At 35.4% G+C, this 24906-nt stretch overlaps 1 protein-coding gene across 1 annotated transcript in view; it reads left to right on the forward strand.

The window, feature by feature from the left end:
- The window catches only part of CHIC2 (cysteine rich hydrophobic domain 2), a 46713-nt gene that overhangs the window by 13769 nt on the left and 8038 nt on the right, over positions 1-24906 (forward strand). The window contains exons 2-3 of the mRNA XM_059924102.1: positions 8726-8780; positions 8922-9077. Coding sequence (XP_059780085.1) covers positions 8726-8780; positions 8922-9077 — 211 coding nt within the window. The remainder of the gene's footprint in view (positions 1-8725; positions 8781-8921; positions 9078-24906) is intronic.

Below are 24906 nucleotides of genomic sequence, written 5' to 3' on the forward strand. Positions count from 1 at the left end.
GCAGAATACTTGATTATTCGTGAACATATCTGTGCCACTGTAATTATTTTCTTCTAATACATTTCTAGAAGTAGAATTATTAGGTCAAAAGGTATGAATTTTTTTTAAGACTCTTTTTACATACTATCAAATTGTGTGCTTGAAGGGTCTTTCATTTTGTAAGTTTTTTTCCTTTACATTCTAGATCATATGTTACATGTATGTTTTTGTATTTTCTTTTTAACAGTATATTATATGTACTTTCCATGTTATTAGTTTGCAAACTTCATTTTTAATAGTTGTCTAATATTCTGTTATGCTGAGATACTGTAATTTACTTAACATTCCCATTATTTTATTTTATTCTTCTCTATTGTGAATAAAGTTTCAGGGAACTTGTTTATGCATATATTTTTATTCACATTTCAGATTATTTTTTAGGCAGGATCCCTAAAGGAGAAATTACTGTGCCAAAGGTATAAATATTTTTAATGCTAAATTGATTTCTGGAATGGTTGTAATAATTTATAGTTCCACTGACAGTACATGGTATTTTCCATCTTAAGACCTTCTTGCTAACATAAAGTGTTTTTTATTTTTATTTCATTTATTAGTCTTTGTAGATAACTAAGATGCCATCCAGCTTGTATTATATCTTTTAAAATTATTAAGTGCTACTTCTAGTTTTTTGGATTAATAGAATGTTAGCTTATTAGGTTTGAAGGGAGTTCAGCTTCCTACCCATTACTCTTCTTTCCAGCATATCAAATTATTATTTTAAGAAATTTGGCCTTTCCATTACTGTCCAGGGCCAACTGTACTTTGACTTAGAATAAAATAAATTATTATTATTATATTTAAAAACTTTAAACTTGAAGGAACATAATGGATAAAAGGAGTAATTTATAATGCTGTCAAGTTAAACTGAAACATATATCTCATTTTCATTGCTAACAAACCCCACCTCCCGCCAAACTTAAAAAAAACCAGCACCACCACCCCCTGAACTGGAACTAAGGTAGTATCAAAACTAAGTAACTTATATCACATCAAAACCATTAAAGATGATATTTTGTAGTTATATTAACAAACATGAAGTGTGTGGCTTTTCTTATCCATTTAATAAAAAAGGATGGTTTTGTTAAAACTTTATCTGACAGTATTGTTTGGTTGGCACAGCAAAGGAGGTATTTGCTGTAGCCAATAACAAGTGAAAGATTTGCCCCTCTGGTGCTTAAGCTCTTTGCTAAGGAGGAAGCATGCTATATGAAGTGGGACTTGCTGAAGAGAGTGTTTTCAGCTGTTCTGTTGAGAGCAGTCTCATCTGTAAAGAAATGTGAATTAAACCCTGGGTGGTAGTGGTTTGAATAATGAATGGGAGGTGAGATAAAGAGGTGAACGTGGAAGACTCTTTCAAGACACTGGATGAGGATGGAGAAGAGATGGATGCCATCATACCTTGAGGGAGAAGAAAATAGGGGTTCAGATTCTCAGGCTGGTTAGACTTATGCAGGATTGTAAGCTATGTGTAAGGAGCCAGAGAGAGGGAGAAACGAGTGGATTGCAGAGGAGACTGAAGGAGATGCAACCAGGAGCAAATGATTAGTTTGCCTCCATTGAGAAAGATGGTAAAGATACTGAAGACATAGGTAAATCTAAAAATGAAAGGGAGAGAAGGCAAAGCAGTTTATGTTCTTGATCTTGTTTCCTCTGGTTGGAGTTAAGGAACCATGGTTATCTGCAAAAAAGTGGGTTGGGAGGATAAGGCTGAGCACCTAGAGGAGCAATTGTGAAGTATGGAAAAGGGAGTTGATTAGGAATGAATAAAGATTGCTATAGCATTAATCTAACTGAAATTAGAAATAATTTGTGTGATTTTTTTCTATTGTAGCTGCAGGCAGTGGGAATTGAAGTGAAGAAAGTAAACATTTCAATTGAATTGGATTGACAGGAGACACTCTAGAGGTGCAGAAAATAAAGGGTTTTGTTGGAGTATGGTTAAATGATTGTGTAGTTCTGGCAGATAAAGGAGGAAGTGGAGTCATAGGGAGCAGATCTGGAGTAGAAAAGCAAGGAGGAGTGGTAAGGAGTAGGTTACAACCAGAGACAAAAAAACAAATTTGATAAGGGTGGGAGAAATGAAATGATTGATGGTAGTGGTAAGAGGAGAAATTTACAGTTCAGAATTTCAGAGGTAATACAGTTCCAAATGATGGCGTGGGTTGCTGAATAAATAGAGGTGAATTTCCTCAGAATAGATGAGGCCAGTTAATCAGTTAGGTTTTGGTGCTGAGTATTGAATTATTTGGGATGAAGACAAGAGTTCTTGTAGAAAGAAAAAACTGATGTGAATGTCTGTGTCATTAGAGAGTGTGAAGTTGTGCAAAAAAGAGCGCAGCAGACTTGAGACTGCTATCCTTAAAAAGCCTTGCTTACTGTGTCGGCTTTTGGTTGGTTGTCTGAGAACTTGGACTTTGGAAGCGTTCCCAGTATGCCCAGAACTGATAAGAATGGCTCACTGTGCCTACACTGTTTGTACAAACAGTATGGTGTATACTGAACACCTGCTTTCCTTCTGGGAGTCTGGAATTTTGGTACATCCTAAGTAGAGGGGGCCTACGTGACTAGTCCATGGTAAAAGCTTTGGCACTGACTTCTCTAATGAGCTTTCCTGGTAGACAACATTATACACATGTTGTGAAAACTAGTTGCTGGAGGAATTGAGCACATCCTGTGTTCTTCACTGAGAAGAGACTCTTGCACGCTTCTGGTTTCCTCTGGATTTCACCCCATATGCCTTATCCCTTTGCTGATTTTGCTTTGTATCCTTTTGCTGTAGTAAATCTAGCTGTGAGTATAGATTTATACTCACAGGACTGTATGCTGAGTCCTGTGAGTCCTCCTAGTGAATCATCAAACCTGAGGGTGGCCTTGGGGACCCCCAACACAGAGGGAGTGACCTGGAAGGCTGAAAATGATGGTTGGGCTTGGAACAATGTGGAAATCATGTGCATCAGAGGAAGAGAGAGCAGTGATGTGGAAGTTTGCAATGAGGAGGTAGTGGAATGTAGACATTTCTTCTTGCTTGGAAATTATTTAGCAAATATTTCATGAATATTTATCAGGCATTGGACCAGACATTTAGGATATAAAGATTATTAAGATACCGTACCTACCTGTAACCAACTCATTGACTATCAGGGTAGGGAGTTAGGCTTATGACATAATTATAATGAGATATGATAAGGACTATGCAAGAGAGAATATGGTCAAGTGTTATGAGGACGTGGAAGATGGAGTCTGGAAGATGAACTCCAGGGAATGAGCTATAGTTGAGAATTTCTAAGGAAAGAGTGTCATTTCAACAGGATTTTTGATTAAAGTGAAGAAAAAAAAATTTTTTTTAAAGAGAAGATGTAAATAGGTATCCAGGTAGCAGATCAATAGATCAGGGGTTCCAAAGTTAAATATTAAAAGAGGTTTGGAAGGGGAAGGATCTATCAGGAAAGGGAGGTTCTGAATTAGATGAAGATGAGAGTGCAGGATAACAGATTAGTTTACTCTTTGAATTTTGGCTATAGATATAGGAACGAGGTGACAGTGAAATGGAAGTAAGTGGGATATGAGTAAAACAAGCCTATTTCAAGATTCCATTTAGATTTAGGTGTAAAGTTGCAGTCCCTTTGCAGAGCTTTACCAGGTATAAGAGCTTTGAAAATTACCTCTATTTATATAAAAGTAAAAATTGGGGGAATTCCCTGGCGGTCCAGTGGTTAGCACTCTGCGCTTTCACTGCTGAGGGCCCAGGTTCAGTCCCCGGTCGGCAAACTAAGATCCCGCAAAAAAAAAAAAAAAGTAAAACTTGGCCTCATACATGCTTGCTTCCTTTTTTTTTTTTTTTTTTTTTCCGCCACACTGTGCGGCATGCAGGATCCTAGTTCCCTGACCACAGATTGAACCCGTGCCCCCTGTATTGGGAGTGCGGAGTCTTAACCACTGGACCACTGGGGAAGTCCCATGCTTTCTTTCTTAAAAAAAGTTTTTTAAAGCTATATAAGCCTTCTGTTGTAGGACTTTGTGATCATGAAATGTTACATAGAAGGTGCTCAATAGTTTGATTTGAATGAATTTCTCTTTTTCTCCAAGTACTAGTAGACTAGTAAACTTGTAATAGGTAAGAGTAAAATAGGTTGTTTAATGTGTTTTATCTTCTTGTCATATATGTCATTCTTTGAAAATAGTTTAAATCGTTTATCAATTCTAAAGCCGTGAGTATTTTAAGAGTGATTAAGGACAAGGTCTTTCAGGTCATAGGAATAGATGTAGATGTAGCATATGTCTACATTTTCTTTCAAGCATCTAATGGACTGACAGTTAATAGGTATTGAATGGTAAATAAGACAGTTGTTGGTAGCACTTTGCTAACCCTCACTTTCTTCTTAATTTCTTCTCTCCCTCTTTCCTTCTACTTCCCCTTTCCAACTTTTCCCTGTATTTTTCCTTCTCCTGCTTTTATTGCTTATGCATACCAAGGACACCTGTTAAAATCCACAGCCATTGCCTATCTCCATTAGTAACATTCAAAGCTAGGAAAAAAAGTCATCTATTTTTTTTAAAATTTATTTTATTGAAGTATAGTTGATTTACAATGTTTTGTTAACTTCTGCTATACAGCAAAGAGATTCAGTTATACATATATATACATTCTTTTTCATATTTTTTTCCATTATGGTTTATCACAGGATATTGAATATAATTCCCTGTGCTATACAGTAGGACCTTGTTGTTTATCCATTCTATATATTAAAATAATATGCTTTGAAGTTAGTTTTAAGGTATAGGTGGTAGCTCAAATTAACCATTTTTTTTTCTTTTGTTTATATAGTGCTGGTTAGTTATCATTCAGCCTCTTATTTTTTTTTTTTTTAAGTAAAGCAAGACTATCACTTCAAGTAAAACAACTGATAGCATTTGTTGTCAATAATTCCAGCTTTCAGATGAAAATTGGAATTTGGGAAAACTTACATCTGCCTCTGTGAGCTTGACAGCTTCTCAATACTTACGAGGAGATCAGTGGTCATATTAATGAATGTGATGATTCTGATATCACACGATGAAGTGTGTCAACATTTGGAAATCTGCATAACTCAATCTACCAATATTTTCCAAGGGACAAATATATGAAGTTATAAAATCAGGTATGGGTAAGAAAAAATAAATCCATTTAAAATGCAAGACATACTGTGGATTTTAATTGAACTGAGTATTAAAAGTTCATTGATAAAGCTTGTTTCCTCCTTACAAGAAATCCTTAATAAGGTAGCACTTATCAAGTTTTGTTATAGTATCAAAGAATATACACAATTTTCCAACTACATATCTGGTGAAACTCAATTTTCTTTATAAACATTAACCAAAAGAGCATATCACTACAGATTGAATGCAGAAAGAGATGTGAGAATTCAGCTGTCTTCCATTGTCTGACATTAAAGAGATATGTGAAAATCTCACTAAAATTTTTTGTTTTGAAAAATATTTCTCATAAAAACATTATTTTTGTTAGCATAAAAATGAGCATTTTGGGCTCATTAATGAATAAAAATTTTTAATGTTTTAGATGTCTCAGTTCTAATGTATAATCAGAAATAGTGATAAATCTAAATCACATAAGCTTAAGCTCACTGAGGTCCTCAAGGATTTAAGAGACCAAAGAAGTCCTGACACCAAATGTTTGAACACCCCTTGTTCACCCAAATGTTTGAATATAGTAGAGTACTATATTCCAAATGGAAATGAGGAAAGGGTGCCTGGGTATCATAGCTCAATCTGCCTGTAATCATGAAGTACTCGATTTGAATATTAAATGTCTAAACATTTTTAAAGCGAAAGCAGATTGCAGTTGGGGTTCACTCCTGTGGGCTGGGGAGACTCCAAGGCCTTCAACAGCAGCATCTTCTTGCCCCTCTTTACAGGTATTCTTGTTCAGCAGGTGGGAAACAAAAGTGAGGGGGAAATGGGGCTTCCCTGGTGGTGCAGTGGTTAAGAATCCACCTGCCAATGCAGGGGACACAGGTTCAAGCCCTGGTCCGGGAAGATCCCACGTGGCGTGGAGCAGCTGAGCCCGTGCACCACAACTACTGAGCCTGTGCTCTAGAGCCCGCGAGCCACAACTACTGAAGCCCGCACACCTAGAGCCCATGCTCCGCAACAAGAGAAGCCACCGCAATGAGAAGCCCTCGCAATGCAACAAAGAGTAGCCCCTGCTCGCCGCAACTAAAGAAAGCCCCCGCACAGCAACGGAGACCCAACGCAGCCATAAATAAAGGAAGGAAGGAAGGAAGAAAGGGAAGAAGGGAAGGCTGGTGGCAAAGCTAAGCACTCCCATCTATTGTGAACCATGTCATTCTTCTGGGGGTGAGATGAAGAAAGAGAAAGGATTACTGTCTGTTGTTAAGACACAACAAAATTATGACTGCAGAGGAGAGTGCCTAAAGAATGTCCTTGGAACTGCTAGTTCTTACTCAGAAGAATAACTACTAGCCTGACTTAAAAGGAGCCCTGACTTGCAGGAACAGCAGGGCAGTTAGTTGGTAGTGCTCCCTGGGCAAAGCATCAACACTCAGCCTTATTATAAGGAATTGTCCAGGCTTGGAAAGAAAGGAAATTAAGGTTTATACTCATACTGGATTGCTCCCTCTAAATTAGCATATTACTGGCAAACTATAGGTATTTGATAAAATAATCTGTTCCAAATATTTAATGACTGAAGATGGAAGGGGAAGATACTTATCTTTAGGAGACTTGCAGGTATCTGGTTGTTGCTTTTCTAAAAAAATTTGAGGACCAGTTGGAAGGAGATGGTTAATTGCAATAATAAACATGGTTGAAATGAAACCTATTGCTTGAAGGAGAAGATCTTCAGACCAAGGTAGATAACACAAGAGATGGAAATGTATAATCTAGAAGGTCCAGTATTCTATAAACATTTGTTGAATGGTATCTCCTCTAAGGGAAATAGATGAAAAGGGGGTCCGTTATCTAGAGACCTCATAGAACTGTCAGCGAGCACTGCATACCTCTTCCTCACGCTAGGGCCTTTACAGTTGTAGGTGAGTTATCTGTAGGGGCATTTTCAAGTAGAACCACATTGCTCTGAGGCCCCCACAGAAAAAACAGGTTTAGCTCAGAGTCTTGTAAAGAGAATATCACCAATGCCAAAATTATATTAAACAGTAATGGTTTGCCAATTTACATTTAGTGTCAAAACTTTTTTCATAAGTAGTATCCATTGTTTATGAAGACATATTGATGTTATTTCAATGCTGCTATTAAGTAATTTTTGAAAGTACCTTAAGATGATGACAAAATGGTCTCAGATGCCACCATCTACATGTTGTAAGGAAGTCTAGATCATGATGCAAACGACAACCTGACCCACAGAAGTGTTGTGATTGACTTGCACAATATTATAAAGGTGGGAAATTTTGCAGAGAAATCTGGTTTTCCAGCTCCTGTTAGAAGAAGAAAAATACAACCTGTCAAAGGTGGGCCTGCATTCTAGTGTGACAGTAATCAGCTGGATCTGACTCATTACATTCACACACACACAAATTGTATACCTCTACTTGGCTGGTCTCCACCACTCCTTAATGACTTCACACAGCCGACCTTATTTGATTTCTCTCTCTAGCTCCACTGCTGGTTGAGTTAGAACCCCTTGACCTGGCCAGCTGTTTCATACAGAATATCTTAGGGGATCCCTCTTACCAGTGCCAGCTACCCAAGATGCAGTATTGTGTATTCAAGCGTTGCTAAGAGAGTGAATTTTAAGCGTTTTCTTCACAGGAAAAAAAAATGTAACCGTGAGGTGATGGATGTGAACTAAACTTACTGTGGTAATCATTTCACAATGCATGCATGTATCAGACCATTAGGTTGTACACCTTAAATTAATGCAATGTTAAATGTCAAGTATATCTCAATAAAACCGGAAAAAAAATTTGGCTCCAGGGTCCAGTAAAAGTCATCATATGTAAGCTTCTCAATTTTATTTCCAGGGTGCAGTCTGCTATTACCAATGTTGTCTATGAATGTTTTATTCTTTCCCACTAATTTATGCAAAGAAATAGTCAAGTGCCCAGTCAATCCTCATGATCTTTCAAGACACTTAAAAGCTTAAAGATGTTAAAATGCACTACCTTGGTTTCATTTCTTTGGGGGTATGTGTAGCAAATGTCTTGGTATTTGAAAGTTGAAGTAGCCGTTTTGTTCCAGGTGTTTTTAACATTCTGTAGCTGTAATAGCAGTGTAGATATGCTGATCTCAGAAAATGTAATTTGCATTCTTAGACATGTTATCACTTTTTTGAGAGTTAACAAAATGCTCTTGACCTAAAGAGTAATTAATAGCAGAGATTTTAGCTTTCTGTTACTTAATTGGAAGAATCTTAGTAATTTTGACAAAATTGGACAGTTGTGTTGTTTTCCACATTACTATTTGGCTCACAAAGATAGCTCCAAAGAAGTCACGTCTTTCTATATTCTCAGCCTCTTGTATAAAAGTTTTGATTCAGCTGCTAAAATTGCTTGTTACATTTCGTAAATTGCTGATGACAGTGTGTCTCAAACTTCCATTGTTATTCTGTGTATAAAGTCGCACTCTATTTACTTGACCTTTGATTAAGTTAAAGGTGTATTTGTTGCAACAATGACATGTAATAACATATTTTTCTTTTTTTAAAAAATAGATTTGGACTGAGCAACAAATTTGAATCAGAATTCCCTTCTTCATTAACTGGAAAAGTGAGTGTCAATTATTTAGGTATTATTTATATGCCTCAAAACTAAAGTCTTTTCCTAACAAATTAGAAAAATTTATGCTAATGAGACATGTTTATTGACATTAATATTGCAGTGTTGTTATTTCTTAAAATTTTTCTTTAGGTAGCTCCTGAAGAATTTAAAGCCAGCATCAACAGAGTTAACAGTTGTCTTAAGAAGAACCTTCCTGTTAATGTACGTTGGCTACTTTGTGGCTGCCTTTGTTGCTGCTGCACACTAGGTTGCAGTATGTGGCCAGTTATTTGCCTCAGTAAAAGAGTAAGTTGAATTTTATATTTTAATTTAAATATAGAAGTTGACAAGCCAAATCTTGCATTTACCTAGTTTTTATTTTTTGTATTGAATGCGTCACACTATTCTGAATACTATACAAAAATAATTTGATCCAATAGAGGAGTGATTAAGTTATGTCCACATGCTGTTATATTAAATAGCAATCTAAAAATTAGACTCATAATGTTTATGACATAGGACATTACGTTAGAGTAGAATATAGCGTTCTCTATGTATACATTGATGGTGGTAATTGAAAATTTGGGTTCAGGTCTGCCACTTATCTCTGACCTTCTAGGCATGTTTCCTAATCTATTTATTTATTTGTTTGTTTGTTGATTTATTGCTGCATTGGGTCTTTGTTGCTGTGCGCAGGCTTTCTCTACTTGTGGTGAGCGGGGGCTACTCTTTGTTGCGAAGCTCGGGCTGGGCTTCTCATTGTGGTGGCTTTCTCTTGTTGCAGAGCACAGGGTCTAGGCACGCGGGCTTCAGTAGTTGTGGCTCGTGGACTCTAGAGGGCAGGCTCAGTAGTTGTGGCGCACGGGCTTAGTTGCTCTGTGGCATGCGGGATCTTCCCGGACCAGGGCTCGAACCCATGTCCCCTGCATTGGCAGGCAGATTCTTAACCACTGCGCCACCAGGAAAGTCCCTTCCTAACCTCTTTAAACTGTAGTTGACATATTTGTAAAATGACAATATTTACCTCCCTACTTGAATAGGACTGTTGTAAGGATAAAATAAAATAGTGTTTGTAAAGCTTTTAGTTGAAGAGCTCAGAGTAAGAGTCTAATATATATTGATTAATAGCATTATTACTGATATGTAAGATAGTACCCATAGAAGAAATAAAATGGTAATAGTGCTTATTTTTATTTGGGGAAATTATGGGGAATTCTGTTTTCTTTTTTTATTTAAAGAAATTTTTTTTTGTTATTTTACAAGTTTCCTGTGATGAGTACATAGTAATCCTGTAATCTGAAAAAATGATGTAAAGTGTAATAATTTTGACTGCTTATAATAAAAAATTTCCAAGATGTTGGTAGAGATGAGGCAAATTAGTATAGATTGAATGTGTTATATTTTTGTTAAAAAGCTTTAAAAAATTGTGGTAATTAAATGTATAAAAATGAAATACCAGGGCTTCCCTGGTGGCGCAGTGGTTGAGAGTCTGCCTGCTAATGCAGGGGACACGGGTTCGAGCCCTGGTCTGGGAAGATCCCACATGCCACGGAGCAGCTGGACCCGTGAGCCACAGCTGCTGAGCCTGCGCGTCTGGAGCCTGTGCCCCGCAACGGGAGGGGCCGCGATAGTGAAAAGGCCCGCACACCGCAATGAAGAGCGGTCCCCGCACCGCGATGAAGAGTGGCCCCCGCTTGCCGCAACTAGAGAAAGCCCTCACACGAACCGAAGACCCAAACACAGCCAAAAATAAATAAATAAATAAATAATAAAGTAGCTATTTAAAAAAAAAAAAAAAAAAATGAAATACCATTACATTGAAATTGAATGTATAGTTTTGTGTGGCTACATTTCATTTGTCATCAAATGATAGGAAATATGGAAAAGCAAATTTTATTTGTCCTTTTTTGTTTTACATAATAAGGTGTATATTTCTACTGGAAAAATATTTAACTAGTGCATTTTATTAATAGGAAGTAGATATTGCCTTCGTAATAAAATTACTATTGTAATATTTACTGTAATATTTGTAATATTTACTTTTTTATATTCCAAGAATATTTCTTTTTTTTCCCCCCATAGTTCTCACCAGATTATCTTCCTACGATAGATTAAAAGGAAAAAAAATATGGTTGTCCTTGCATCCACAGTTGAATTTGTAGCTCTTATAGTTTAGAGCCTCTCACTCCCTCTTACTGTTTGGGCATTTCCATTGTTTAAGTGACTGCTATATCTTACTTGGTTGGCCGTTTGCTGTTATTTAACCCAAGGAATCAGAGAGTTTTATTACTGTAGAAACCTTTGTGACCTAGTTATTTTTATTTTTTTGAGGTTTTGAGATTCTGTTTTTTACTTTTTTTTTTTTTTTTTTAAATAAATTTATTTATTTATTTATTTATTTTTGGCTGTGTTGGGTCTTCGTTTCTGTGCGAGGGCTTTCTCCAGTTCTGGCGAGCGGGAGCCACTCTTCATCGCGGTGCGCGGGTCTCTCACTGTCGCGGCCTCTCTTGTTGCGGAGCACAGGCTCCAGACGCGCAGGCTCAGTAGTTGTGGCTCACGGGCCCAGTTGCTCCGCGGCATGTGGGATCTTCCCAGCCCAGGGCTCGAACCCGTGTCCCCTGCATTGGCAGGCAGATTCTCAACCACTGCGCCACCAGGGAAGCCCTGTTTTTTACTTTTTAAATGAGTAAACAAGATATTGCAATGTGCACACAGTGTAGGATTTAGAAAACAAGAGTAAACTTCCTACCCTTCTCCATGAATTCTTAGTAAGAAGATCATATTTCAGATGCTTTCATTAAATTCCTTCTTATTTGAGACATAAGCTAGATTGACTTTTTTAGGTTATTTCAGTCTGTAGTTTCAGAAAGTACATTTCATTCAACTGTGTATTATTACGTATAAGGTCTTTCTTGTATTTATATGATTTAATTTTATATGGACTCTTTTGTCCAGTGGGCATAATAAATTTGACTACTGCTTAAAAAACTGTGCATTTTCTTGTCGAGGGTTTAAACTATTTTATAATTGGAGAGAGGGACCCTTCATGCATGTATGAAGAGTATTAGAGGCCCTGAAAAAAGGGGTGCTTTGTAAGATGGGGGCAGGATGATTTGGAGCAGGGATTTTTAACCTTTTATTTATCATAGACCCCTTTGATAGTCTGGGGAAGCCTATGAACCCTTTCTTAGAATAATGTTTTATTTGTATTTGGAAAGGTTTAATGTATCTTAAATGTATAAAATCAAATACATTGGATTATTCAGGAAACCAATTACATAGTTATCAAAATACTAAAACCCCTCAAATGTGTGATTTATAAATATTTATTAATGCATGCAAAATAAGATAGCAGGGGACTCATGGTAGTATGATGTGATAGGAAAAATCTGTGATTTCTATGAGTGATAAATATATAGGTCCTATTTAAACTACCACAGTTAGTTGCATGCATTCATAGCCTAAGGAAATGTAACATTTCATATGTAATATTTGTAACATTTCATATGTAACATATGTAACATTTCAGTTAGAGGTTAGTGAAATTAAAGATGAATTTTTGTTCTGTCCACTTTCACAGACTGCTGGAATTCTATCTAGGTATTCCATGTTAAGAACCCTTGATTTAGAGGTACTAGTATAATTAAAAGCTAAAACCCAGCCTGATTGCCAGCCTCTGAACCCCTCTGAACCTCTGCTTTGTCCTCGTTTGTGATGTGGAATCGTCTTATACGGTTAGAATTGTCTCACTCTAAGGCAAATCAGGACCAAAGGCATACTCCATATGCAGCTTAGCGTTTTCACCTTCCTAACGTTACTTAACAGTTTGAATAACTAGATTTCTGCCTTGCCTTTGAAACCCAACCCCAAATGAGTGATCCTTTTTATGACCTGGCCATGTTCCAGAGACCTGGTTTTCAATCTGTCCTATTATTATTATTATTTTTAGATCTTCCAAATTGCCTTTTCCTTTTAATTAATTTTTTTTAAATTTATTTATTTTTTGGCTGCGTTGGGTCTTTGTTGCCACGCTCAGGCTTTCTCTAGTTGCGGGGAGCGGGGACTGCTCTTCATTGTGGTGCGCGGGCTTCTCATTGCAGTGGCTTCTCTTGTTGCAGGACATGGGCTCTAGGTGTGCGGGCTCAGTAGTTGTGTCTCGCGGGCTCTAGAGCGTAGGCTCAGTAGTTGTGGCACACGGGCTTAGTTGCTCCGCGACATGTGGGATCTTCCTGGACCAGGGCTTGAACCCGTGTCCCCTGCCCTGCACTGGCAGGCGGATTCTCAACCACTGTGCCACCAGGGAAGTCTGCCTTTTCCTTTTAAAAAAATTACCTTAGCCTATTTTTGAAAATTATTTAATATACAATAAAATGTTCTCTTTTTGATGTACAGTTCTATGATTTTTGACAAATGCATAGAGTTGTGTAACTACTGCCACAATCAAGATACATTACAGTTCTTTCACTTCAAAAAACTTCCTTTTTCTGTCCCACTGCAGTCACACTCTCTTCAGTTCTTAAACCCTGGCAACACTGATCTGTTCTCTATCCCTATGGTTCTGCCTTTTCTAGAATGTTGTATGAATGGAAGTATACAGTGTATATAGCCACTTGAATCTGGCTTCTTTCATTCAGGTAGTGCATTTTAGAGTCATCTATTTTGTTTCATGTATCAATAGTTTATTCTTTTTTATTGCTGAGTAGCATTCTATTGTATGGATGTATCACAATTTGTTATCCATTCACCAATTGAAGGGCATCCCTTGTCAGATATATAACTTGCAAATATATTTTTGCAGTCTGTAATTGTCTTTTCATTCTCTTATTGTCTTTGGCAGAGCAAAAGCTTTTTATTTTGCTTAAGTCCAATTTGTTAATTTTTAAAAAATTGATTGTGCATTTGGTGTCATATCTAAGAATTCTTTGCCTAAATTAGGGTCACAACATTTTTCTCCTATGATCTCTTCTGCATTTTACTTTTAGATATATCACCCATTTTGAGTCAGTATTTGTATAGGTGTGAGATATAGATCAAAGTTCATTTTTTGCTTATGACTTCAAGTTTTCCAGGATGATTTGTTGAAAAGACTATCCTTTTTCCATTAAATTGCCATTGTATTGGTACATTGTCAAAAGTCAATCAACCATATTTATGTGGATCTATTTCTGGACTCTGTTCTGTTGACTTCTGTGTGTCCATCTTGATTTCAATACCATGTGGTCTTATTTATAATACTTTATAGCTCTATAGTATATAGTATATATATATGCTATAGTGCTGTAGTACCTACTATAAAACTATAAAGTACTATAAACAAGATACATCTCTATATATGTATATATAGTATCTAGTGTGTGTGTATATATATATACATATATATACATATATATATGTGTGTGTGTATGTGTATGTATGTGTATATATATATATATATATATATATATAGTTTAGTACCTTATAGCTTCATAGTAAGTGTGGAAATCAGGTAGGGCAAGTCTTCCAAACTTCATCCTTCTTTTTCAGGATTGTTTTGGCTATTCTGATTTCTTTCATTTTTCATATATATTTTAGAATCAGATTGTCATGTCTAAAAAAATATGCTGAGATTTTGATGGATTGAAATTATAGATCAATATGGAGAAAATTGACATCTTATCAACAAGTCTTCTAAACCATTAATGTGGCATACCTCTCTATTTATTTAGGTCTTCTTTGATTTCTTTTTTATCAGTATTTTGTAATTTTTTACATAGCATACAGATCATGCATATATTTTGTTAGCTTTATACGTATTTATTTCTTTGGTTTTGGTGCTATTAATGGTATTTTTAAAATTTTTGATTTCCAGTTGTTCATTGCTAGTACATAAAAAATACAATAGATTTTTGTATATTGACATTGTGTCCTGTGATCTTATTATATTCTGGGAATGTTTTTGTACATTCTATGGGATTTTCTACATAGATAACCATGTTGTTTTATTTCTTGATTTCTAATCTGTATACCTTTTATTTCTTTTTCTCTTTTTTCACTGAGTAGGATTTCCAGTAAAATGTTGAATAGGAGTGATGAGAGTAGACTCCTTTAGGCCTGATTTTCTCTTATTTTTCTGTTTTCAATTTCACTGATTTTTTGCTCTTATTTTTATTATTTCTTCTCCTTGCTTTGGATTTAATTTGTTTATTTATTTCTAACTGCACTGACTAGAATCTCCAGAAAAACACTGATTAGAAGCAGTGAGAACATATGTCCTTGTCTTGCTCCTGATATTAGGGGGAATGCATTCTCACTTTCATCATTCCATATCATATTAATTACAGGGTTTTGTAGATGTCCTTTATCATCTGAGTAAGTTTTATTCTACTAGTTTGTGGAGAGTTTTTATCAGGAATAGATGTTGGATTTTGTCAGATACCTTTTCTGCTTCTTTAGAGTGGTTATATGGTTTTTCGTTTTTAGTTTAGAAATATGTGGAATTGATTGGATTTTTGGATGTTAAACCAACCTTGCATTCCTGGAATGAACCTCACTTGGTCATGTCTATTTTTCTTTTAATATTTTTGTTGGATTTGATAGACTATAAGTTTGTTTTGAAGTCTTATATCTGTGTTCATGAGGGATATTTTTCTGTAGTCTTTTCTCGTAATGTCTGATTTTGGCATTGGGGTAGTGATAGCCTCACAAAATGAGTTGGGAAGTGTTCCCTCCTCTTCAGTTTTCTGGATGAGTTTGTGCAGAATATGCATTATTTCTTCCTTAAATTTTAGGAGCATTCATCAAGGTTCCTCTGTGTTGTAATGTGTATCAATTCTCCATTCTTTTTTATGGTTGAATAATATCCCATTATGCATATATATCACAATTTGTGCTTAACTTCTCGAGGAACCAGAGCAGTGTTTAGTCTAGGGCTGAGCACTGGTGAGGCAAGACCTTCCTGGTTACTTTACTCAGTAGCTTGTTAATTGTGATGTTCTCTAGTCTGGCTCATGGAAAGAGGCTTTGTGCTGGATCTTTGTCAGTTTTGGATACTCTTCCTCTAATCCTTTCTAGTAGTTCTTTGCTCTACCTTTGGTAGTTTCCTTACCCACATGTGCTGCTCAGCACTCACCTTAATACTCAGTAGGGAATATCCGTAGATCTTTGGAGTTCTTTGCAGCACTTTCCTCTCTGGTACTCTGTTCTGTGGCTTCTAGCTGCCTTGGTTTCCTCAGATTCTCAGCTCAGTCTCCTTAACTCGGAGTTCCCAGGCTTTGTCTGGGCTCTCCCTCCATTCACTGTGGCCTGGAAGCTCTCTGACATCAGTAATCATGGGAAATCATAGGGCCTTTCTCATTTGTCTCTGGTCTCCCAGGAATTCTGGTCTTTCGTTGTCGTCCATTGTCTTGAAAACAGTTTCATATGCTTTGAGGGGTATTTTGGTTTTTTGTTTGTTTGTTTGTTTGTTTTGGTGGTTTCAGGCCAGAGGGTAAATCTGGTGCCTATTGCTGCATCGTCGCTGAAAATGAAAGTCTGAATGTCCTCTTTTTATAGAAGTATTTTGACAAATAACTACTGTGCTGCGGATTGAAAGATTTATATTAACGCTGTACTCAAAGAGCATGTAGTCTATTTGGAGAATTGGCTAGATGAGTGCGGAGGTAGTTTAAGTTTGTAAGTACTTGTCATGTTTTTCATGAAGTAGCTCTAATAACAAAAGACAATAAATATATGTCCTTAGGGTCTAGAAATATGAAGTAGCCACCTGCAATCACAAAATATGCTTGAAGTCTTGTGTTACATCTCAGACACTCATCTGAATTTTATATTCTATTACATAACATATATTTGTTTTAATAGAAAATGTTTAAAATGACTTATTGAATACAGTTGCTACTCTTAGAATATAAGCATATCTGTCTTATGAAATTGCTGGTTTTAGCTACCACTTCTTTATGTTGCTAGTATGCCATTCTCTGGAAGTTACTTATTCATTAATTCAATCAATATTTCTAAAGCTGCACTGTGGGCTTGGTACTGTTTAAGGTGCTGTTTAGGTACTGTTTAGAGGTTATATGTTTCCTCTTGTAGACTTAAAAAATAGACAAAAAGCAATGAGGTAATTACAAACAGTGATAAGTGCTTGGAAGACAATAAAACAGAAAACCTCAGCCTTTTGGTGTTCTTTGTAAGAGCTTGAGGAGCTTACAAGCAAATAAAATGCTTCAGCTTCATTAAATAGATTTTATGACCTTTACTTTGCAAAAGCTTATTTTTGTTGATACTTGTGATTATACTTTGCTTTTTGATTGTGCCTTAATTGTAATATTATAGTTTTGAAAATTGATGTCTAAGTAAGTGAACTCTTTATGACTTGTTTTGCTTTCAGCCTGGCTCATTTATTGAGGAAACAAGTTTCATAATTTTACTGTACATTGTGTTACAGTATTTTTTGTTTTAGTTTGTTTTCCATCCTAAAGTAACTATTAGTTTCAGTCTTCTAAGATTTTGCATATATATATAAAATACCCCACATTTAGTGGTTTTATAGACTTTGTTTATATATGCTCTCAGCCATTATCCTTTCTGACTGAAGAACTGTTTAAGTTTTAGAATGTTTATACACCAATTTCTTAATCTTATGAGTTGTCTTACCTCCTTTTTTTAGTGCTTTAATCTCTCTCTTACATATGATGACCAAAATTGTGTGACTTTCTAAAAGTGCTCTCTATATGGATTTGTTGTAAATAGTGTATCTTTCCATTCCCTTTATACTTTTATTTGTATGTCGTCCTATATCAGGGAATCATTTCTTTAGGAATAGGGAAATAGGCTGCAACATGTGGTAGCTGGGACCTGCATTTTGGTGCTAGAGGAACTGGTTTGGAAAGTGGTACTTACTCAGAATGACTAATCAGTTCACTCTCTCTAAACCTCAGTTTTTACCTCTGTAAGATGGCGTTAATCTCTTCTTTGTAGTGTTGTTTTAAAAATTAGAGCAAGTGCATGTAGAGTACTTAGTATAGTATTTTGGCTATAGTGTGTACTTAGTTAATGGCAGTTGCTATTAATATCATTTTATTATTATTCTTCCCAGTGTCTGTCTTGCTAACTACTATATCCCCAGTGCCTCTCACAGTGCCTTTCATCTACTTTATGTTCAATAAGTATTTGCTGAATGAATATACCTTTTGGCTTTTGAAATTCTTGAGTAGTAAGAACGTAACATTTCAGAAGATATAGTCCTCACTATTCAAAATAAGATTCCTAAGTAAATAAAAGCATCTTGTCTTTTAGAGTAAATAACACTTTTTTTTTCTCCAGGAGCAGTGTGATAAAGTATAAACAATAGTAAATCAGTGTTTGAAGCTGAGTGACTTTGAGAGAGTCGCTTAAAACCCCTCTGAGCCTGGACTTTCACCACCCGCCCCCCACCTTCTTTTTCTTTTAATCTCAGAAGAAGAGAGGCTGACTGATCTCTCTAGGTACTTTCCAGCCCTAAAAATCTATAATCCTGTGAAATTGAGCTGTGTAGGTCTACAAAACATCGCTATTTCTAAGTAAAGAAGTTCTCAATATTGATTTTTATTTCAAATCTAAAGAATTAACATTTTAGTAAAATATTTTCTTTCTTTCTTTTTTTTTAGTTTTTCTTTTACTTTTTTGGCTTCTCTGAGTTTTTTTGGATAATTGCTATTTAGTTTTGAAACTTTGATTAAAAAAAAAAAAAATGGCCTGTATAGGCCTGTATCTAATCTAACTGTATTTCTTTTACTTTAAGTTGTAGTATGCTTAGATTTACTTCTAGATATCTTTTCTCTCAACCTCAAGTTTAGTTATCCAATAATTGTGAATTACTTTGGTTGGGGTATAGAAGGGGTGGAAAATCCAAATGGAAGAGGTAGAAGCAAAAGGAATATATATAGAGGGTTTTGAGTGAGAATGCAGCCCTGTAAGACTTAAAAAAACTCAAGGGAAAGTGAACCTAGGACAGTCATAACCAAAGAGCTGCAAATATTTGTATATGAGAGGAATTTGAAGTATACTTACTCAGTTATACTAACAGTATTAAAAGTTACCCAAAACTTTTAGAACTCTAATTTACTCTGTGTTTGAGATTTGAGCATTTGTATTCAGTAACTCTGAATCATAAGATGAGAATGTCTGTGAACATTTGGTTGAAGAATTAGATAAAGAAAAATGCTTCTAACATGTTTCAGGTAATGAAAGCAAAACAAACTTAAAAACATCGTAATGAAATTTTAGTGAAGGGCGATCTTGAAAAGTTTCTGGTAAGCAAGAGATGATGAATTAAATGTATTCTTATGACAGTCATTATTATTAATTGAAAGTATAGGAAAACCAGTGCTAACTTTTTTTTAACGAATGCTATCCAATTGCTTTATTTCTATAAATATAACATATTTATAAGGGCTTTCATATGTTCAAGATAAGTGTACGTCTGTGAAACCAACATTATAAGTGATGCCATAAACCCAACCATCACCTCTAATAATTCACTCCTTTCCTTCCTCTTTTTTTGTGTGTGTAGGTGTGACGAGAACATTTAACATAAGATCTACCCCATGCATTCTTCCCCCACCCCCAGCTTTACTGAGATGTAATTGACACATAACATTGCGTAAGTTTAAAGTGTACAACATGATGATCTGATACACATATATATTGCAAAACCCATATGTTCTCTTCTAATCTTGAGTGTTCACTTTATGCCAGGGTCATTGAGTTAATCAATTTACTTGTACTGTGTCATTCAATCTTCCCCAAATTCCAAGAGTAGGCATTCATATTATTCTTATTTTAAGGATGAGAAAACTGAGGCTCAGAAGTTAAGTAATCTATTTGAGATCCCACAGTCTACAAAGCTAGGCCAATAATTTGAACCCAGGCTTAAAGCCTCAGATATGCTTTTTTTTCACTCTTTGATAAGGATACAAAATCAAGCTATTTTTTATTACTTATCATAATTTAATTTTATACATGGAAGCAGGGGGAGTTTAAAAGATCATTATTTCACAAGATAGGAGATTCAGGCCCATTGAGTGTTGTAAGTTTATCCAGTTGATTTATAAATGGTAACAATGTTCAAGCATTTTATATTAGCTTTTGCAGTACTTTAGTTTTTCAGCAGACTTAGCTTTCCAATTATTTTTTTCCCTAATATTTAAACAAATTTGTATTTCTTGAAAGTACAAACTAACAGTAAAGGAAGGAGGCCATAAAGGAGGTAAAGATGCAGGAAAACAGTATACTTTAATCAGATTTTATACAAAGTTCCAGTTGGACAACTAAGAGTTGATATATTCCTTTTGCTTCTATTTTACTGTTATAAAAACAAAAATCAACATCCCTGTCTTTGAAAAATTATCAGGTTCTCACTCCCTAATAAATAAGTACACATTATTTCATTATTTCTGGTAAAGTTTTTTTTTTTTTTATAATATTACACCCTTCCTTAAAACTTGTGTATTTACTCTTAGAGAGGCTGAGAATGTCATGTAAGGAGTTAATGCAAAGTAGGAGGGACAGGGACTCGCACTGAAGGTAGAGTCTGGTATTCTAACACCCATCTAACCTTAGGTGTTCAGTTTGCAGTTTCTTGCCTCTTCTTCAGTATCTCCCACATTATAAGGATAAAGAAATAGGTTTAACCTCTTTCAAACCTTACTTCAATTGCTGTGGAAAAAGGATCTCATGTAAAAAATTTCTTAGGACCAGAAGAATATATTTATTGCTGTTTCATTTTAAAGAATACTTTAGGCTTGAAACTTAGGAAACTGATTCTTACATAAACTAAATAAATTACTGCCGTTAGTGTGAATGGCACTGACGATTTGTTTTTAGCTGGAGTAAAAACGTGTTACTAAATTAAATTCTCATTATGAAAGAGGATATGCAAGAAAGAAGTGTAAACTTTGAGTCTTAAATGTGCAGAGGTGGCACTGGGACTTTAAAGATGTGTTAGACTCCTTTAAAATGTGTTTTGCCTAGAGCTGGCTGACATTCAGTTCCCTCTGAACATTTAGAACATAGTATTGGTGTGGTGGTTTATGGAAAGATTTGCTCATCTTCTTCAGTGTCCAGTCTGCTGTTACCCTGTGCCATGAGTTCTTAATTTCAGATAGTGTATTTTTCAGTTCTAGAAGGCCCATTTGATGTCTTTATAGAGGCTAGTCCTCTTTTGAAATTCTTCATCTTTTCACCCATTTTGTCCATCTTTTCTCTCTATTTAATTGAACGTACTAATCATAGTTAATTTAAATTCCTGTCGACTAATACCAATACTTGGATTATCTGTGGATCTGTTTCTGTGGGTTTTTTCTTTTGATTATTGGTCATTTTTTCCTGGCTCTTACAGTTTTTAATTTTATGCTAGATGTTATAAACAGAATGAAGTAGAAACTCCAGAAAAAATCTTCCAAAATCAAGGGTCCCATCTGTCCTGTGTTAGGCAGCTAGCTTGAGGAGAAGGATCACTTTGATCTAATCAGAGATTGAGGTGGGTTGGGCTGGGTTGCAAGTTTAGTAGATTCAGTCCATCTCTGGTTTTCTGTTTCTTGGGTATGGCCCTTCCAGACTTTTGATTGAGGCCTGGCAGGTCTTTGTCTCCTCTCCTCAGAAGGTTGTATCCTTTGGATATTTTGAGTTTAGCTTTCCATCTTATGCAGGTTCAGGTGTTTTGAGGGGGAGACCAATCATGAGTTTGTTGCAGATCCTCCTCCGTCTAGCAGAATTTTGTCTCCTAGATACTAGGAGACTATGAGTAATTTTTCTCTGCCTTTTTGTCTTGGTCCCCCATCCTTCCATGCTGCCCCAGAATTCAGCAGTGTCTCTAGGGAAAACTGGCTTTACATTTTAGGGTACATCTAATTTCCAGTCCATTGGGCCAGGCTGTACAACCTACAAAAGCCCTGTTGATTTCCCTTTTCCCTAGTAGAGTCCCACTGGTGCCAAGCCTAATCCTCAGCTGACCTCTCTAATCAACAAAGAAAGAAAATGGCCAGTACATAATCATCAAATGATTTAGAAAGGGCTCTTTACTTCTCTGGATTTTATTTCATCTAGTCCTTGTTGCTCCCAGAATTTTCTGATGTTTTAAAAATAATGGGTTTTTTTCCTTCTTCAATTTATCCATTTCTATTTGTGATGGGAGTGTTGGCTTGAGTTTGACATCCTACACAGAAATATGTCTCTAGTTACCTTGACTTTACATAAAGATTATGCTGTTCTTTGCATGTTGGGAAGGAAAGAATGGTGTGATTATCACTATCTTGTTTTTTAACATTTTGTTTGAAATTTCTTCATATTTGGAATTGAAGAAATCGTATTTTAAGGACATTGTATTCATTTTGTTTGTGCCTTGAATGGGAGGATTTATAAATTGATGTCTCTTAATTCAGATGCAAGTAAAAATAGTTATGCTTGCTGAGCCCAAGTAAAAAGAATGTTGGGTTTAAAGTTTAGAGATCTGAGTTTGAATCCTGTCATTACCCTTACTGGTTGTGTGACCTTGGGCAAACTATTTAACTTCTGTAAGCCTGTGTACTTAATCTATAAAATAATAATATACCTCAATTCATGTTTTGTTGCACAAAGCAAGATATAAACAAAAACAAAATACATTTTGGATAAATCTCATTGAGACTTAAGAATAAAGTAGAATGAGTACTCCTAGACCTTAGAGCTGGAGAAAATTTAGTTTTAGCTTAAGTTGGCTGTTCAAGGCCGATAACCTAGTTAGTGGCTTAAGATACCTTGTGTGTCATAGACATGTTATTCAACAAGTTACAAATTCTTTACAAATTCATAGTTCGTTGACTAATGGAGAGAGAGCATGATGTTGAAAGCCATACAATCCCGGTTTCAAATTGCAGCTCCACCATTTCCTAGTGTAGCTTTAAGTTTCTTAACCCCACTAAGACACAGTTTTCATATGTAAAATAAAAGTTATACAAGCTGCCTTCTAGGTTTATCGTGAAGATTAAATGAGGCAACAAAGGGAAGACACATAGCATGGGGTCACATCCAAAGTGAGGATCAACAAATACTATTCCTTACTCCTTTTTGTTTCTGTTTCTCCAGTTGTCCATTATAATTAATCAGCAGTAATTTTTTTTTACCCCACCTGTTGGTTCTAGCCAGTGAGTGATTCTTCCTTGTGCAGTTATATAGATTTTTAAAATCCCTGATAGTAATACGTTTGACTATATTAGCTTAGTGAAATTCATTTGTCTTATGAATAATTTTTCTAATTTTCTGCTGTCAATTGAAACTCAGTTTTAGTTTTTTGAGATGTTACCAGTATTTTCTGAAAAGTTATCAGAGGTTTGTGGATAACCCCTTAAAATTGTGTGCAACATTTTACATATTGGTGCATAAATGCCTTTTTCATCATTCACAAAGTAGTCAGAGTAACCTTAAAAAGTTAAGAACCACAAGCCTAGTCATACGCTCTTTTTTTTTTTAATATAAATTTATTTATTTATTTATTTTTGGCTGTGTTGGGTCTTCTTGCTGCGCGCGGGCTTTCTCTAGTTGCAGCGAGCGGGGGCTACTCTTTGTTGGGGTGTGAGGGCTTCTCACTGTGGTGGCTTCTCTTGTTGCGGAGCACAGGCTCTAGGCTCTCTGGCTTCAGTAGTTGTGGCTCACGGGCTCTAGAGCTCAGGCTCGGTAGTTGTGGCGCACCGGCTTAGTTGCTCCGCGGCATGTGGGATCTTCCCGGACTAGGGCTCGAGCCTGTGTCCCCTGCATTGGCAGGTGGATTCTTAACCACTGCGCCAGCAGGGAAGCCCTAGTCATATACTCTTGATTAAATTGTATTTAAGCATACCTTGTTTAAGATGAGTACCTGTAAGTCACTGCTCAGTACTAAGTTAAAAGGGCATTTTTGATACACAAAATATTTGCAATTGTTTAGTTTATCTTCATCTAAAAATAGTACTTTTAACAAACAGTATGAAAAGGATTGTTCTGAATATACTTTAGTGGATAGTTAGTTTATCTAGGTTACTTAAAAGTTAATATTCACATAAAATTTTTAAAAGCGGCCTTTAAGTACAGGAAGGGAATTTGTTTAAAAATCCTTTTGAGGAATCTAATCATATTCTAGTTTGTCTTTTGGTGAATATAGATTTTTCATGTATCATTAATACTGAGATATGCCATTTAATTTTCTGCACATAACTGCAGTATAAGATTTATATTAATCCAGAACAGACAGAGGTGAATCAGGTAATTTTCTCTTAAGTTAAAATAATTATTTAAAATTTTGTATGGTTTCTTTCTAATGACTTATAACTAAGAACATTTTTGTTTCACTTATTTTAATGATTTGAATTTGCACAGATGTCAAAAGATAAGTATAGTTCTTATTTGAAAATACTTAAAAGTTTAAAAAATTATGAATACATTCAAAGCATTATTCTAGCTAAAGCTTAATTAATGTATTATAAACTTAGGAGTTTAAAACTAAAACTTGTTTTAAATAAGACATTGAACATTTGAAATTGCACTTTGACCTTCTGTGATGTTATGAATAAATCCTATTCAAATAAGTTAATTTTAAATAGTTGAACTTTTACAAATAGTTATTAGTGAGCTACCCTATTTATACATTTTGTTAACATATCTTAGCATCTTCTGTTCTAAAGACTGATAAGAATGCCATTTCTTTGAGAAAAATTGAGAGAAATTTTGTTACAGCTTCCACATTAAACATTTTTCCTTTGGTTTTAAGTACTTTAAAATCTATGAGATTTCTATTGATTTTATTAGCGAGTTCTAGAAAACTACTTCTTTGAAAAACCATTTTTTCAAACAACTGATTGTGAGTAAATGAATCGTTGGTAGTGAGTATACTGTTAAGTAATAGTGGTAACAAAGTAGGGAAGTAATACATTGAAGATTTTCTAAATGATTTCTTGCTGTCCTGAAAGACTTATTTATATCTAGTGGCACATAATTTGTTTATAGGGAATAATAACATATTCCTTAGAAAGTATGATATTAGAAATTACAAAAATGTTTCTTCTAATAATAAGTGAAATTTGAATTTTCAGGAAATCCTAATTTTCAATTGCAGTAACTTAACTATATCTAGGTGTTTCATATGTATTTTTCTATAGTAAGCTTACTCTAG

The sequence above is a fragment of the Balaenoptera ricei genome, chromosome 5 (genome assembly GCF_028023285.1).
Source record: "Balaenoptera ricei isolate mBalRic1 chromosome 5, mBalRic1.hap2, whole genome shotgun sequence".
Classification (NCBI taxonomy): domain Eukaryota; kingdom Metazoa; phylum Chordata; class Mammalia; order Artiodactyla; family Balaenopteridae; genus Balaenoptera; species Balaenoptera ricei.